The sequence below is a fragment of the Rhea americana genome, unplaced genomic scaffold (genome assembly GCF_003343005.1).
Source record: "Rhea americana isolate MKP2758 unplaced genomic scaffold, rheAme1 scaffold_64, whole genome shotgun sequence".
Classification (NCBI taxonomy): domain Eukaryota; kingdom Metazoa; phylum Chordata; class Aves; order Rheiformes; family Rheidae; genus Rhea; species Rhea americana.
Window position 1 is genome coordinate 3,319,151 of NW_028186801.1, and position 14,406 is coordinate 3,333,556.

The following is a 14,406-nucleotide window of genomic DNA, read 5'->3' on the forward strand; positions in this document are numbered from 1 at the left end:
GCAAAACAAGACCAGCACAGAGTCTAGGAAGTAGAAATAAATACGATGATTTAATAGGAGAAAGGAATGTGAGATGAGTAAAGGCAGCATGACAAACTGAGAATAATAGCATGTTGCTGTATGTAGTATACTAATTAAAAATAATTCCTTCACATTCATTTTCTTCTTAGAAAGACAGCAGAATTCAGTAATTAGTAATATAATTCTTTCACATTTTCAAGAAGATCTTAGAAGTAGACTTTCTGTTCTGCTTTGCTCTTCTGCCTCTTTTTTGTATGTCTCAGATAGCATTCTGCATTTTTCTTTACTACTTAAAACACTATTCATATTCCTGAAGGTTCTGTTTCCATCATGCTATTTTTTTTTCTTAGTGCTATAAAGTTAATAGGAATGTTGATCTAACCATGAAGTAATACATTTTACCTGCTTCTGTAATTTTTTTTTTACAGGATAAGAAATATTGCTTATAGTAGAGAAAAGGAAAGATAAAGGCAGCTACTGCTGCAACTGTTTTTTTAAAAGCTAAACAGATGATTTTATTCAAGTTGGGATTGGAGAGAAGTAGTGTTTGTCTTGGAATTAATACGACAATAAAGGCAACAATGCATGGATGATCTTGATGGTTTAAGAGCATTAATTTGTACTACTTCATTTTACTTAGCTATTATAGCAAAAAACACCATACTTGAACATGAACTTCTATTTTCCTTGTAACATGCCACAAGAATTTCAATATATATATTTTTTGTTACTGAAGGGAATATTACTACTTTTTATCAGTTGGCCTTATGAATTTTGTGTTTGATAGAGTACATTCTGAATAATATAACCTGAAACTTATAAAAATAATAATTTAATCATCTTTATTCTTCTTTGTTATTCTTGTTTTTTTTCAATAACCAAAAACTGATTGCAGACAACATACTACTAAATTCATAAGATTAACAAGCTGGAAACATTGCTCTAAGTATCACTACTTGCAAGGCCCTTAAATAGTATTCATGATTGTAGAAAATACAAAATAGTAAGACAGTAAAATTTTATGCTGCTAGTAGATATTTTGCAGAAAATAGAAGAAAAAGCATAATACTGCCATTGAATATTTGTCTCAAGTAGAACAGTCAAAATTAGTCACCTGTGCAAATTGGGACCAAATTGAAAGCAATCATTTCTATTCTACGAAAGTTGTTATATAGATGAATTCATAACATTTTTGAGACAGTCAAAATGTCAGTGATAACACTATACAAAAATGATTCACAGCAGGATTTGAGTTGTGAGCTATAAAACAACAAATGGTGAGGATTAAAATAAATATCAAATTCTCTCACTGCTCAAAATAGAACACAGACTGTTGCTTTAAAAAACAGTGATTATTAAATATTTGTTGATAGACTTTAGCTTTGTGTTGATTCAATTCATCTAAGGATAATTACCCCAATTAGATTTATTCATGATCCTAAAAAGTTTTGACCTTTTCAGAGCACCCAAAATACTGTTTTGTCTTTCAAAATTGATCTTATATTTCACTGGCCATGCCACATTTGAAAAAGTATGAATTTTACTTCAAGTTAAGCATTTTGTATATTGGATATGCTGTACCAATACTGAAATTTCACCAGATCGAATCACCTTCTMCTCAACTTAATCTCCAACTTCAGAGCAAGGATGAGGTTTTTGTAAACCCTGTGAACACATTTGAGTACTAATGGGAACAACTATTAGAAGGTGTGATGTAGGGAAAGGCCTCATGAATCTGTATCAATTTATTATCTCAGTTTAGCAAACTTCTGCAAATATTTGACTCTCAACCTCTTAGTCCTATTGGTTTATGATAAAATGCCTTGCTGGTTCAGTCCTATTCCCTAACTTGATCACTGATGATCTGTGAACTGTAAACAAAAGAAGATTTTTTATGCTTTCATTTTACACATCTACCTAACAAATATAATGAATGTTTCTGGACCGACAATGATATTGTGAGGATTTTTTATTGTTTGCAAGCTTACAGCTGATGGTTGATCTATTTATTTCAGTTCCTCTAATTAGAGGAAACTATCTGATCCTTGAGGAAGATCCTTAGATACTTCTGGAGGTAGATCCTTTCTCCCATTTCCTCAGTTGGGTAGACTTTATTATGGCATGATATGCCTAAACACAGTTTTATATTCCAGGCTAACTTTCTATATTCACATGATCCAGGAAATTGTCTTTTTCTAATGCTAGAAATTTATTACACGTACCTACTTTTCACTATGTCTCTGTCTACTTTAGCAAGTAACTCAGTGAAATAAGAAAGGATCAATATTTCAAAAGCAGTTGGTGTTCAGGCTTCCCATGTCCCCAGTATATTTGATCTGGGGAGTTTATTTTGTATGGGATATAACCTGACCTGGTACTGCAAATCTCTATTACACTCGTAGTTTGAAACTTTCTGAAAGGAACATAGTCTACATACTCTTCTCTAGGACCCTCTGGAAGAGGGATGCCCATATTGCCATTACATGTGTAAAAATCTTTCATATGAAAGCCTTTTTTACTATGCCTCTTTTTGGCTCTTTGTAGAGCATAAGATGACTTCAGGTGTTTGAGAGCTCTCCGTCGCTTGAGAGCTTCCCGGATCTCTGTGGACAGTGTGGTCCGTGTGTGGTGTCACAACCCTCAGGGCTTGGAGGGCATTTGGAGGGGAACTGGCAGGTCAGGTTCTTCTAAGAGGAATTAGCTCCTGCAAACCAAAATTGCTTTGGGAAGAAAAGACTAGTAAATAAGAACAACCACAGCACTGACTGCAAAACTGCACTGTTGTTCTGAATCATCTTGCTATGTAGAGCAGAGCCTGTGTTGACATAATAATAGCTAAGCAAGGGAACAGGAATGTCTGGCTTTTAGATCTAGATAACTTTTAAATGATTCAGAATCATTAAGATACATATATTTTTAGCCTGTGAAAACATACGTCCTTCCATTTCTATCTTAACGCAAGTGGGAGTAACTTGTTTTACCAAATGATTCAAGTCAGCAGTTTCAGCTGTTTAGGCTGACTATGTAGAACTGATAGAACTCTGCACATACACTTAGATTTTTCTGTGTAGATCAGGCTGTTAGACTTAAGATTTTAGCAAAAGAATTATGCCATATTTGTCTCCATGGCACTTAGCAGAATGGGGGAGGAGAACCTTCTGGTAAATAGTGCTCAAGATTTAAGATGCATAAATTTTTACTGTGTTTAAAATCACTTGTTAGATATTGGGGGAGGAGGAATGACTCAATCTAAGTCTAGATACAGAATATGCTGTTAAGGGAAAATATTGTTATCCAGATTATTGGAGTTAGGTCTCAATTCTTGCAGGTTTTCCAAGCTCCCATAGACTTCAGTTGCAAGTAGGTGCCTGAATATCTGAGTGGATGTAAACTGCAATCCTTCAAGGGGAGAATACTGGGAAATGCAGTCCAGAGGAAAGGAAGGGCAGATGGGTGCTATGACATTGTTGTGCTGAGTCTTTACGTATAAAAAACAACGGTGGCTTCAGATAGGAAGAAAAAAGGTAAAAATATGCACAAAGAAACCTCTCTTTTTGGTCTTTTTGTTAGCCATATCAAATGAACTGAGCTTGGAAAGCACTTCTAGCTATATCTTGGTAAAACTGAAAATACTTTGTTGGCTGGAGGTGTGTCATTTTCAGAAAAAAAAAGTCATTTGCATTCATTTTCAAATGATTTAATGGCTTGGAAATCTTTTGCAATGTGTAAGACCAAGGTTTACTGGTCTTCACTAGTTTTTACAGGAGTGGGCAGAACAAGGATTGAAATTGGTTTTGCTATTTTTAGCTGACTGCCCCAGCCATCAGACTACTGACTGTCCTAAGGGATGATCTATGGAATATCTAAGGGATGTTCTATGAGTTTGGTCCATATTCCACCCTGATTTTAGAAGCTTCCCAACAAAAAAAAAAAATCAAAACCATTATGTTCTGACTTTAGCAAATCAAAGCTTTCCACTGGGGGAGGGGGAATCTAAAATTCCTGAACATTTTTTTTCCTAGTAAAGAAATATAGGCTGTCAAGTCCAACTATTTGTTATATTGATGTTTCACCCTGGAGGGTCAAAAAGTATGGGTTATCTCTACCCTGTAGAGGTATCTCCTTTAAACCTAGGAAGAATCTTGCTCAAATACTCACTAGTCGGAACAGCTATGGGCTACAAAGTCAGCCTCTATCACACTGGTTAACAAGGAAGACAGATGTCAGAGACAGCTGACTAAGGCACTGTCCCTGCTAGTATATATTGCTTTGGTTGCATATGTCATTAAAGTTTGGACTGATTTCAGATGAAAGGGATACAATTTGTATTTCCAATGATAAGTACATTCATTTCAGCTGAATCATATCATGAATACTGTGTTCCTGGTAGTTCTGATAGAAGAAAGAAAGTAGTCATTACTTCACTTCATTTATTATTTAACGGGGTCCTCATTTGTATTTGTTACTGTTGATTGAGCTAAGATTAGAGGCAAAATAGAAGTTACTGCCTACRTACTAAATTCAGGGCTAACAAGTGAAGTACAGAAAAAGAGCTTCCAAAACTTGAAGTCATGTATTTTTAGTTTAAATTCGTAATCCGTCATTTAAAATCTAGTAAAGCATGTAAAATTACTCTTAAATCAACTTCCAAGCAACTTTATTCCACATTTTAGGTTACCAAAAGCTGGCATAAGCAGAAAATGAAGTATCAAAAGCAATCTGAGTTTCTCTTTGAACACATACTTTGTATTTCTATAGGACTTCCATCATAAGAGGTTAAAAAGCTTCATGAACATTACATTTTGGCAAGCTTGAGGGAGGGAAATAATACTGGTGAATGACTTCTTCAGGGCCACATGGGAGACTGAATAAAGAAAACATAAGATGAGATGATCTGTCAGTTCTTTCACACACAAACTTTATTAAATGCTTGTCAAACATGGAGTGAGCCCTAACCAGAGCATCTGGATTCTGTAATAGAATAAATGATAAAATCGTGTTTCAACGCTTATCTCTATAACTATGAAAGAAACTGTAAGGTAAAGTTCTTGAGGGAATTATCTAGCTGCTGAAGAGTGTACCTGAACTCAGATTTGCATTTCATAAATGCTAGAAGTTTTGGATTAACTTGGTCTCAGGACACAGAAGACCCTAAGCATTAATAGTAGCCTATTAAAAAACTAGTACAAACAGGAATGGCGTTTGACATCTTTTTAAAGAATATTTTTCTTTTATATATTGCAGCATTATTATAAAGATGGAAAATTTATAATGCAAGTTAAAAGTCACATAATTCTTAGATTTGCAGTAGATTGTAAATATGCATTTGTAAGACTGTATGTGAAAAAATGTATGTTGCATTGTTGTTTAGAGTTGTTTAAAGTTCACTGTTCACTGTTAAACCACATAAATATTATTTATTTGGAGAGAAGTATTAAAGTATATAACTCACTTGTTAAATGCACTAGAGATTTAACAACATTTTGCATACACATGAAAGCAGCAAACTCTCTGTGGCCAACAAGCTGGATTTCTGGAGATATGCTTTCAATAACGCACAATTTTTGTATCACTCAATACTTTGCTCATTCAAATACAACACTTCTGGTTTTGTTAATACAGCATTTTAGGCCTTTTTTCTGGGGCAAACAGCTGCACATCTAACTTTAAACACTGTCAAGGAGCTGAAGACTTCTTCACTTTAGAAACCGGATGATTATGTGAAAAATGTGAAGATTTCCTGAAAAATCAAACCTACAGGGTAAGGAAGGCACATTTACCTAGAAGAGGTGGCTATAATCATGTGCACTCAAAAGTTAAACAGAAACACTCCTTACCTTCTTTCAAGACTTCTGTTCAGTAGACCTGGTGCAGAGAAAGTAATTCAAAAGCAGAATATGTGCAAGTCCAATGACAAAGAATTGCAGATTCACAACGTTTTCAACAACTGAAGTATCTGATCGGAAGAAATACTTGTATATTCTGCTTCTTTGCCTGGATAAATTAATTTATTTGCATTCTTTCACTCACAAACAGTAAAATGCCACTTCAAGTCATCCAGCCATGAGGCAAATCAAGAGTGGAGAAATCAAGAAAGAAGCTGACAAACAGGGTGCGGTACAGTCCACTGTTCTCCTGCCAAGACAGTGTCATTTAAAACATTTCTTCTCTTGTTCTTCTGACTTCAGAGATCCACCCAGTGTCATAAATTGGTACTGAAGTTGCAGACTGCCCTGTACAAAACACTCTAAGGTACCATAGGTTTTAACTCAGCAAAGATTGCATTTTTGACTAGCTCTGCAAAAAATTAGATGCATTCTTAATCTGTGAAAGGAGGATGTATTTATTCACTAGCATCACCATAACAAAAATAAATGAAACTTGGTGTTCTGCTTTTCCACATAGATCTGACCTACTTCAGCTTTGAGATGTCTAGGACATCACCATAACAACAGGATTCTAGGAGGTTACCTTGTTGCTGCCAAGTTTTGCCACATTAGATGTTTTTTCTTGATGACATAAACATTGGATAATATGAATGCGGAAAGGAAAAAGAACTCAAACAAAATGCTCTGAGGAGAATTCTTAAGACATAAATAAGGAGTGAATGCTTTTAACATCCTTGATTATTTTGTTAGAGTGAATCATGATTTTTTTATATATATTTTGCATTTCTCTGTCTTGAGACTTCAGTCCAGCAGTCTTGAGACTGCTTTTATATAAATTGCTTGAGCCTCCCACTAGTGAGTCTGATTGACTAGKGGAAACTAATCTGATGTGTTTAATTTTCCTTACATCTGCTACTGAGTTAGTTGTAAGGCATAGGCAAACTAAAATCATTCCAGTCTTTCTGAGTAAAGTATCTGCAGCAAAACTCCTTTTCTGCCTAGAAATTCAAACCCCAATCTTTTGTCAAAGACTTTAGATTTCTCTCTTGCATTTGAGGAACCCCAGAATTCTTCCAGAGACAACATTATCACACAGAACAGCTTTTGATTTTTTTTTTCCTGAAAACTGATCTTAAATCTACTAATTCCACTAGGTAATGTTCAGATCTAAGCTCCTAAGGATAACTAGTAATGAAAAGTTCTGTAACATATGAGCCAGTAGTAGTGGCTGGCTGGTTTAATGTATCAATCTTCTGCGGAAATGGCTTACTTTATGATATTCATTGATTCATGGTCTCATAACATTTGTGGTGTATTCACAAAAGCTAAGGTTAATCTATGGAAGTCTCTTTAATAAATAAAAGAAGATTTTTGCTATATGTCACCCCTCTGAGGTCTGTTAATGTTAGATGAACTGAAACATCCAGTAGAGAAAATGTTCTGTCTCCATTAACTAAGAGAGAAGACCTTGATGATAAATTTATACCACTAAATAAATAAGTAGGATCTGGGAGCGAGCTTAAGCGCTGAAATCTCTGTAGTCCACACTGCTTCATTGTAAGATTATTTTCCAGCTGTATTTGGACTGCTCCAACTAGCTGTTTCCAGGAGGTCCTCCAGAGAGTGGGCTAGTCTTAAGCACCAGTTGGCCCTGAGGTCAGGGATAGGATCCAGGCCCACTTATGTAACAGCACAGATAAAATCCTAGAGCCTTCTGTGCTTTAATTTAGTGTCTTTGCAAGTATCATTCCCTCTCACTTTTCTTTTCTTGTATTATTAGTGATATATCATGCCAAGTGAAGGTTCCTGRGCTCTCTTGAAGACAGTGTAAAGACAAGGTGTTTTGAACTGCACAAAGTACTTCAAATTCTTTACTTTTCCTACATAGTTATAGTTCAGATTAGACTGAATAAATAATAATGAAGTATTGCAAGAAAAAGCTGAAGAAAATCATCCTGGCAGTGAGGGTCATTTTACACCTCTTTACACATAGATTTAATTTTCCAGGACTACAGTCCTGACACTTTTTTCAAATACCAACTGAAAAGTAACATACATACTTTTTTTCTTTAATATTCTTTTTATAACCTGTTTTTGAAAGTTGGTCTTTATTGTTCATATGTGAAATAGCATGAATTATAAAACACTTGAAAGGTAGCCAAATGTATATAGATATAACTTTCCTTCATCAACCTATGTGATTCTGGAATGAGATTCACTAGCAAATGCAATTGCAAATGCAAAGTGCATCTTCTTATATGTGCAAATGAATCTTTATAAATACAATCAGCATGAAATGTTTTTCCGTAAGAAAACAATTAAACATGCCAGTGAGAGTAATTTATTTGAAAAACATTTTGTCAAAATATGTAAGAGGTAGGGTCATATATTCTGCAGTATTTGCACTGAGAAATTCCTGTTTATGTAATACCTTGAATTTTAACTAAGGTTGATGGACTGGTAATGCCCATTCTATTCAAATTAAGTGATTAAAGGAAAAGTTCAATGTGACCAGTTTCAAAATGTTTAATGTGTGGTCATTACACCTGCTTCAGAGCTTGCCAATGTATTACTTGGGGAGAAGATCAAAATTTTATTTGGTAAAATGTGTTTGAAAAAGGTAAAACCAGAGAGTAAACAAGTATAGCAGTTTCACCCATCTATCAGAGAAGTCTCATGTGCAGTTCATGTGAGCTTTGTATTTTTCACTTTTTTTTCCTTCCAACATTCTGTGTGCAATCCAAGGTAGTGCCTATACTTAAGAGAGAGAAGGCACAATTGGCTATATTAGTAGTAGTGGATAAACAGTGGAAGATTGGTGAGGAGACAGGAACATGTTCACTGATCAATTATTCTAGCTACCAAAACACTTGGTGTGCAGAATCCATAAGGAATGGCAGGTTGCGACCCTCAGGCACCACACAGGCATCAATCTGGACTTGTGTACTCTTGAAGATTTACTCCTTCCTTGTCATCTGTATACCTACAGGATTACTGCTTCCCGTATCTGTAGTGCATGCACAGTACCCCATATTGTAACCTAGTAATTTGCCTTAAACTTGCTTTGCCATGGGCAAAGCTTGCTTCCCTGCAAGGTTCCTGGGGTTCCCCTTGTGGTTTGGGGATTTCAAGGTAATAAACATGTAATAACTTTATTCTAGAGTGGTGTCTTCCACCTCTGCCTATTGCAAGTACGTTACCACCATTAACGTTATTTCAGAATGAGCTAATTGGAGCCTTTATAGCTTACATGGAGTATTTAAAAAGTATTTAAGAAGACGATAAAAAATCTTAAAATGATGGAAATTGTACTTAATCTTTATATGTGTATTGGTATATCTATCAAAATGGAAAAAATGACCCCAATCATTTGGTCTGTCAAGTATTTCTAACAAGACATTTGCTGTAGCATCCATGTACCATAGACAAAATTAATCTTTTATTAACTCCAAGATATTTTTGATTAACAAAAATGCATGTATAAATTGAGAAATTAAATGAAAACACCACAGTATTTTTCTAGTTCTTTATTTTGATCAACTATGATTGTATGTGTACATAATTTGACGACAACTGAAACCAATCATCCTGCCACAGGCAAAAAAACCCATTGCACACTCACCACAGTCCTTGCTGCTAACTTCAGGCTGCATGTATTACCTCCACGTACAATACAAACCCAGCAGAAAAAGCCTACAGCCATCTTTGCATTAAAGAGGGCATGAGGTATCTGAGTCAGCAGGTCCAGACCTTTCTTACACACTTCTCCTCACCAGGTCATTCATCTCCACAAGCCTTCAGAGTCAGCGTAGAGTCAGCGCGGAGTTCCTCAGCTGTAAATCTCAGGGGATGAAGCACCTGAGACTGAAGTTCCCTAATGGAAACTACAGCTCTTTCTAAGCAACATATAACAGAAATAAGCTAAATGCTACTTTAATAGTAGCATAATAGAAGGGTGTTCTATCTCAGCTGTCTGCAGTGATGAGTGTACCTTCCTAAAAACTAAAGCCTCATCCAAAGAAAAAGCCTCCTGTATGTACTTTGTGGAAGACTGAACTCACAGAACAAGCTCTTCCACAAGACATTATTATCTGATGTGAAAACCTAAAATCACATTTTAAAATCTCCCAGATTTTAACTGATAGGTATTGAATAAGTGAGCCATCATAAGATCTAATTTTTTTTCTCATCACTACATGAATGCCTAAGAGGATATTTATGTGGGAGATTCATTTTCAGCATTAATTCAGGATAAATATCATAATTAAGATTATATTTTCAGATCTGAAAAACTTTTATAGATTTTTTTTTCTTCTGTAAAATATTTTCAGACTCATCCAAAGGAAGATTTCTTAAGGCATCTGATATAATTTGTTCAGTTAAGTTTCTTGGTGAAGCATGATTTAAGTTTCTGATGAAACAACTCATTTCTATCCATCATTGTGTAGCTACACATTCTTTTTGAATGTAATTGTTCATTCTTGTTCTCAAATCTCCTTCCCTCCTTTATACTTTTTGCTACTTTCACATGGCTTTGAAGGCGTTAGCTATGTTCAGTAAGTACTTTTCGACAAAAGTTCATGTCAAAAAAAAAGTAGTATGTGAGGAAACAGAATAAAGTGACAACTTTTATTAACCTAACATCATAATCAGAAATTCAAATACAATCTTTTCATACAGTGTTGTTCAACAGTTACTAGAGAATCCCTTCTTTTCATCATGAAATTTGGCCAAAGAAACTCATTAAGAAACATTTAATAGTCATATACTTTACCCTTACTCATTCCCCACATTTTTTGTCAGTTCATGTTTTATTGAATTAGAGAAAAACAAAATTTTTCATTATTTACATAGGGACCGTAGTATTCAGAATTACAATTAATCATTTGAATACCATGACAAACAAAACTAAAAGGCATGCAAGTCCCTAAGTTCCAAAAGTGTTTATTTAGTGTAGTGTCACATACAAATTAATATAGCTCAATCTATTGTAAAGTTTGGTTGAGAAAACAAACAATAAGCATTAACTAGTAATAAATGTATAATCTGTATGCATAGTTTATGTAGTCAATCAAAGTTTCAATTTAATGCAAAATGAATTAATTTTACATTTGGTTACATTAAGCTTTATTTGTGTTGGTAGCAGACAACTGTAATTAAGACTTACAAAGCAGCAAAAATAGTCCATAACTGGCCTCAGTTAAATGTTGTATTACCAAAAGATAGCATCTTTTACATTCCAAAATGTGGCCCAGCCCTGAAAACTGAGATTATGTTGCTGAAAAACAAGATTCTACTTTGCCTGTAATTGCTTAATTTTATGTGGTAATCTTATTACTAATTTTTGTCTCGAATATTGAGAAACTCTTTCTTTTAAATTTATTGACCAGAAATGAGGCATAGATCAAAAATGTCACTGGAGACCACTAATTCCACTATTAATTTTTTGGTTTTGGATAAGCGCCTTGAGATACATATCAAATCCTGGCCCTTATTCCATCCCTCAATACCTAAAAGTTAGGTGTCTAGCTTTCCATGTGCAGACCTGAACTCTACAGTTTGGTAATGGGGCTTTCTGTTGGTTAGACTGGAAGCAGGAGTCCTGGGTTCCAATCTGTGCTTTAAAGCTTGTTTCTATACTTTACATTAGAGATTAGTCAGAAAATACAGCTGCTCCTATTTTATTATTTTAAGCAAAGACCTTTTAATTGCAAGGAGGTTAGAGTCTAACAAACAAAAAGTAACGAATATATTATCAGCAAGGAAGACAGGGAAGGAAGCAGTAATCTTCATTTACCTGCATTATCACACTGAGTAACAGTATGCAAATACAGTCAAGATTAAATTTCTTTACTTTGGAGTTTTAAAATTACAAAGTGACTTAAAATAACTTCAGTGAAACCTCATCTATTACCCATGGGATAAATATAGAAGTTTCTTATTTTTTCTATTGAACAACAACACCTTCCCAAATTTTAAAATTTTTATGGACTCCACAAATGTGTAGATACCAAACACATCAGATCAATGCATTCTGTTTGCATATGCCATTTTACTCAGGAAAGAATTTAACTCCACCAATTCCCTTATTTATCAGCACTAATACATTCAGTTGATACATCAGCTTCTTCTTGAAATTCAAACATAATAAAATTGCTTGCCTTATAGCAGACTAGAAGAAAAAGCAGGCAGTAACAAATGACTGAAATAAGATAAGGTCCAGATGACAGCGTATGACACCCAAAATTACTCAGAGAAAGATTCTCAGGAATTGTACTTTTTTTAGATGGTTAAGTACTTCTGAGCTACGAATTTATAATAAAGATGACATAGCATCACGTAACTTTAGGGCACTTGTTGGCTGAACTCTGGCCATGCCTTAACAGTCAAATAAATATAAAGGCATACCTAGACCAGATTAACTTCCCATAATGCTACTGGTTCTCTGCCAACACCGTACAGTTTTATAAGCTTTCCTTCTCACTTTGAAAAACGCTGGTATTAATTTCCTACCACTGTGCAAAAACACGTAACATGTAACATACGTTATAACAAATAACATAACTATACAAAGGAAACTGAAATTACATATATGCAAAGCTCTGGATGAAGTAAACAAACATCTATTGGGAGGAAAATTTTTGCAGTTTACGTGTAATAATCTTAAGGTTTATTTATAAATACAGCTGATCAGATTTCAGACACAGGCCTTGGAATAGCTGCCTAAGCAAAGACTGTTGTAGACACCTTGCCTGACTGCCAGCTTCTGCTTCAGAGTTTTCAAAAGGTGCTGTGTCGTATCTGCCAACTTTTTGTGGATAACGTGATGTGCCTAAATAACATGAGGTGTCTAGAACAGCATGAGCCACCAATTAAGCATGACTTCTAAAGGTAATATCCACTTAAACAAAGAAGCTGTCACATGACAGGACACTACTGTGACGTGATGGGTGATTATCAAAATATAAGCATAGATTTCATTTGCTTCTTTCTTCCATGTACAGTTTTAATAGAATGGGCACTTTCTGCTTTAAATAGAACAAATACGGAAGAATTTAGTAAATAATGTAAACATTCCATTACCTTGCACTGAGTTCTATATGAAGTCAAAAGTCACTGGAACTGTCTCTATTCTAAGTCCTCCAGTTTGCAGAGTTAGGTCAAAAGAAGGGGATATAAAGTGTTCTGAGAAGCAATGCTGGTTTGGCATAAAATTTTTGCACTTTGCAGAGCATACCCATTTTTTTTTTGTTTGATCTAAAGGGTATCTGTGAAATAAAGGAAAAGAAGAAAAATAAAAACTTGAAATAATAGCATATGATAATGAATTTTATTTTTAATCATGCAGTGCTTCCATAAAGAAGTATGATGGTTCTGGGACATGGGAAGTGAACAACAACTCAAGCTGAGAATTCTAACTGGTGTGAAATAAAGTGAAAGCAGCACATTAGCTGCTAAATAAATCCTTCACCATTTACCCTACAAAAAGCAGAAAAGAGCAGTGGTCTTTTCCAAGTTTTGGAAACTTGGCAAGTCTGCAGAGACTTTTAGCACACATGCTCATTGCAAAGAAATTCCTGGTAACAGAGCTAGAACTTTGAGAAGTCAGGATTTGGGACTTTTCAATGAGACACCAGCTTGCTTGTGCTTGACAAAAGCTTAACAGCTTATTTGAAACAAAGCTTCTCCTGCAGAAGAATGCCATCACTGCTTGCCTGACAACACTGTGGCAAGAGGCGGGAGCCCCCAAAATGCACAGACAGCTGGCATGAACATACTCAAGTAAAATAAATAGTGTTATTCTAAGGGAGTTTCCCTCATCGCTTTACCCTCTTAGATACTTGCTTCTCATTCCCATCATAGAAGCTATTAGGGCTGATCTGAGCTTCAGTACAGTAACAGGCCAGGAGCGCTCCCTAGAAACCTCCCTCTGTAGCAGCAGTACTTCGGCCACTGGGAAGGAGCTGGCAATTGAAGGCCGCCTGCCTGACAGCTGGAGACAGACACGATACCAGCTGCTTTTCCTTCTTTAGAAGTCAGTGCGCAGCTCGGGGGGAGGCGGGACACAGGCCTCACCACAGGAGAAAGCGCCGTGAACACYTCCCTCCCCGCCCCGCCCCGCGCTRTAGCSAGTCCCAGCGCCCCGGAAGAGGCCCCCGCCCTGTGCTCCAGGAGTGCCGGGCTTGCTGCTGTCCCGGATGGTTACAGGGGAGGAGGGGAAGCTGCCATTGACGCTCCTGTTGCAGGCTGCGGCACAGCTCACCACCGCCACGCAGTCCACGGGCACCGCTTTACCTCCCCCCCACCCCCCTCCGCTCCGTCCCCCGGAGCGCTCGCTTCCCTTCCACAAGATGGCGGCCTTCTCACTCGCCTCCTTCACCAACATGGCGGGTCGGACTCCCATTGGCTCTGTCGCCCACCGCCGCGCCGCTATGGGCTGAGCCACCGGCTTTCCCCGCCCCCCTCCCTCACGGGAGGAGCAAGGCCTCCCGTCTGC

General features: G+C 36.3%; 1 protein-coding gene across 1 annotated transcript; it reads right to left on the reverse strand.

The window, feature by feature from the left end:
* Positions 1 to 9,686: 9,686 nt before the first annotated feature.
* Positions 9,687 to 14,295, reverse strand: THAP2 (THAP domain containing 2). Its single transcript, XM_085320523.1, is given in 5 exon segments — positions 9,687 to 9,801; positions 10,243 to 10,413; positions 12,662 to 12,741; positions 13,027 to 13,210; positions 14,216 to 14,295. Coding segments are annotated over 5 exon segments (630 nt in total).
* Positions 14,296 to 14,406: the final 111 nt, after the last annotated feature.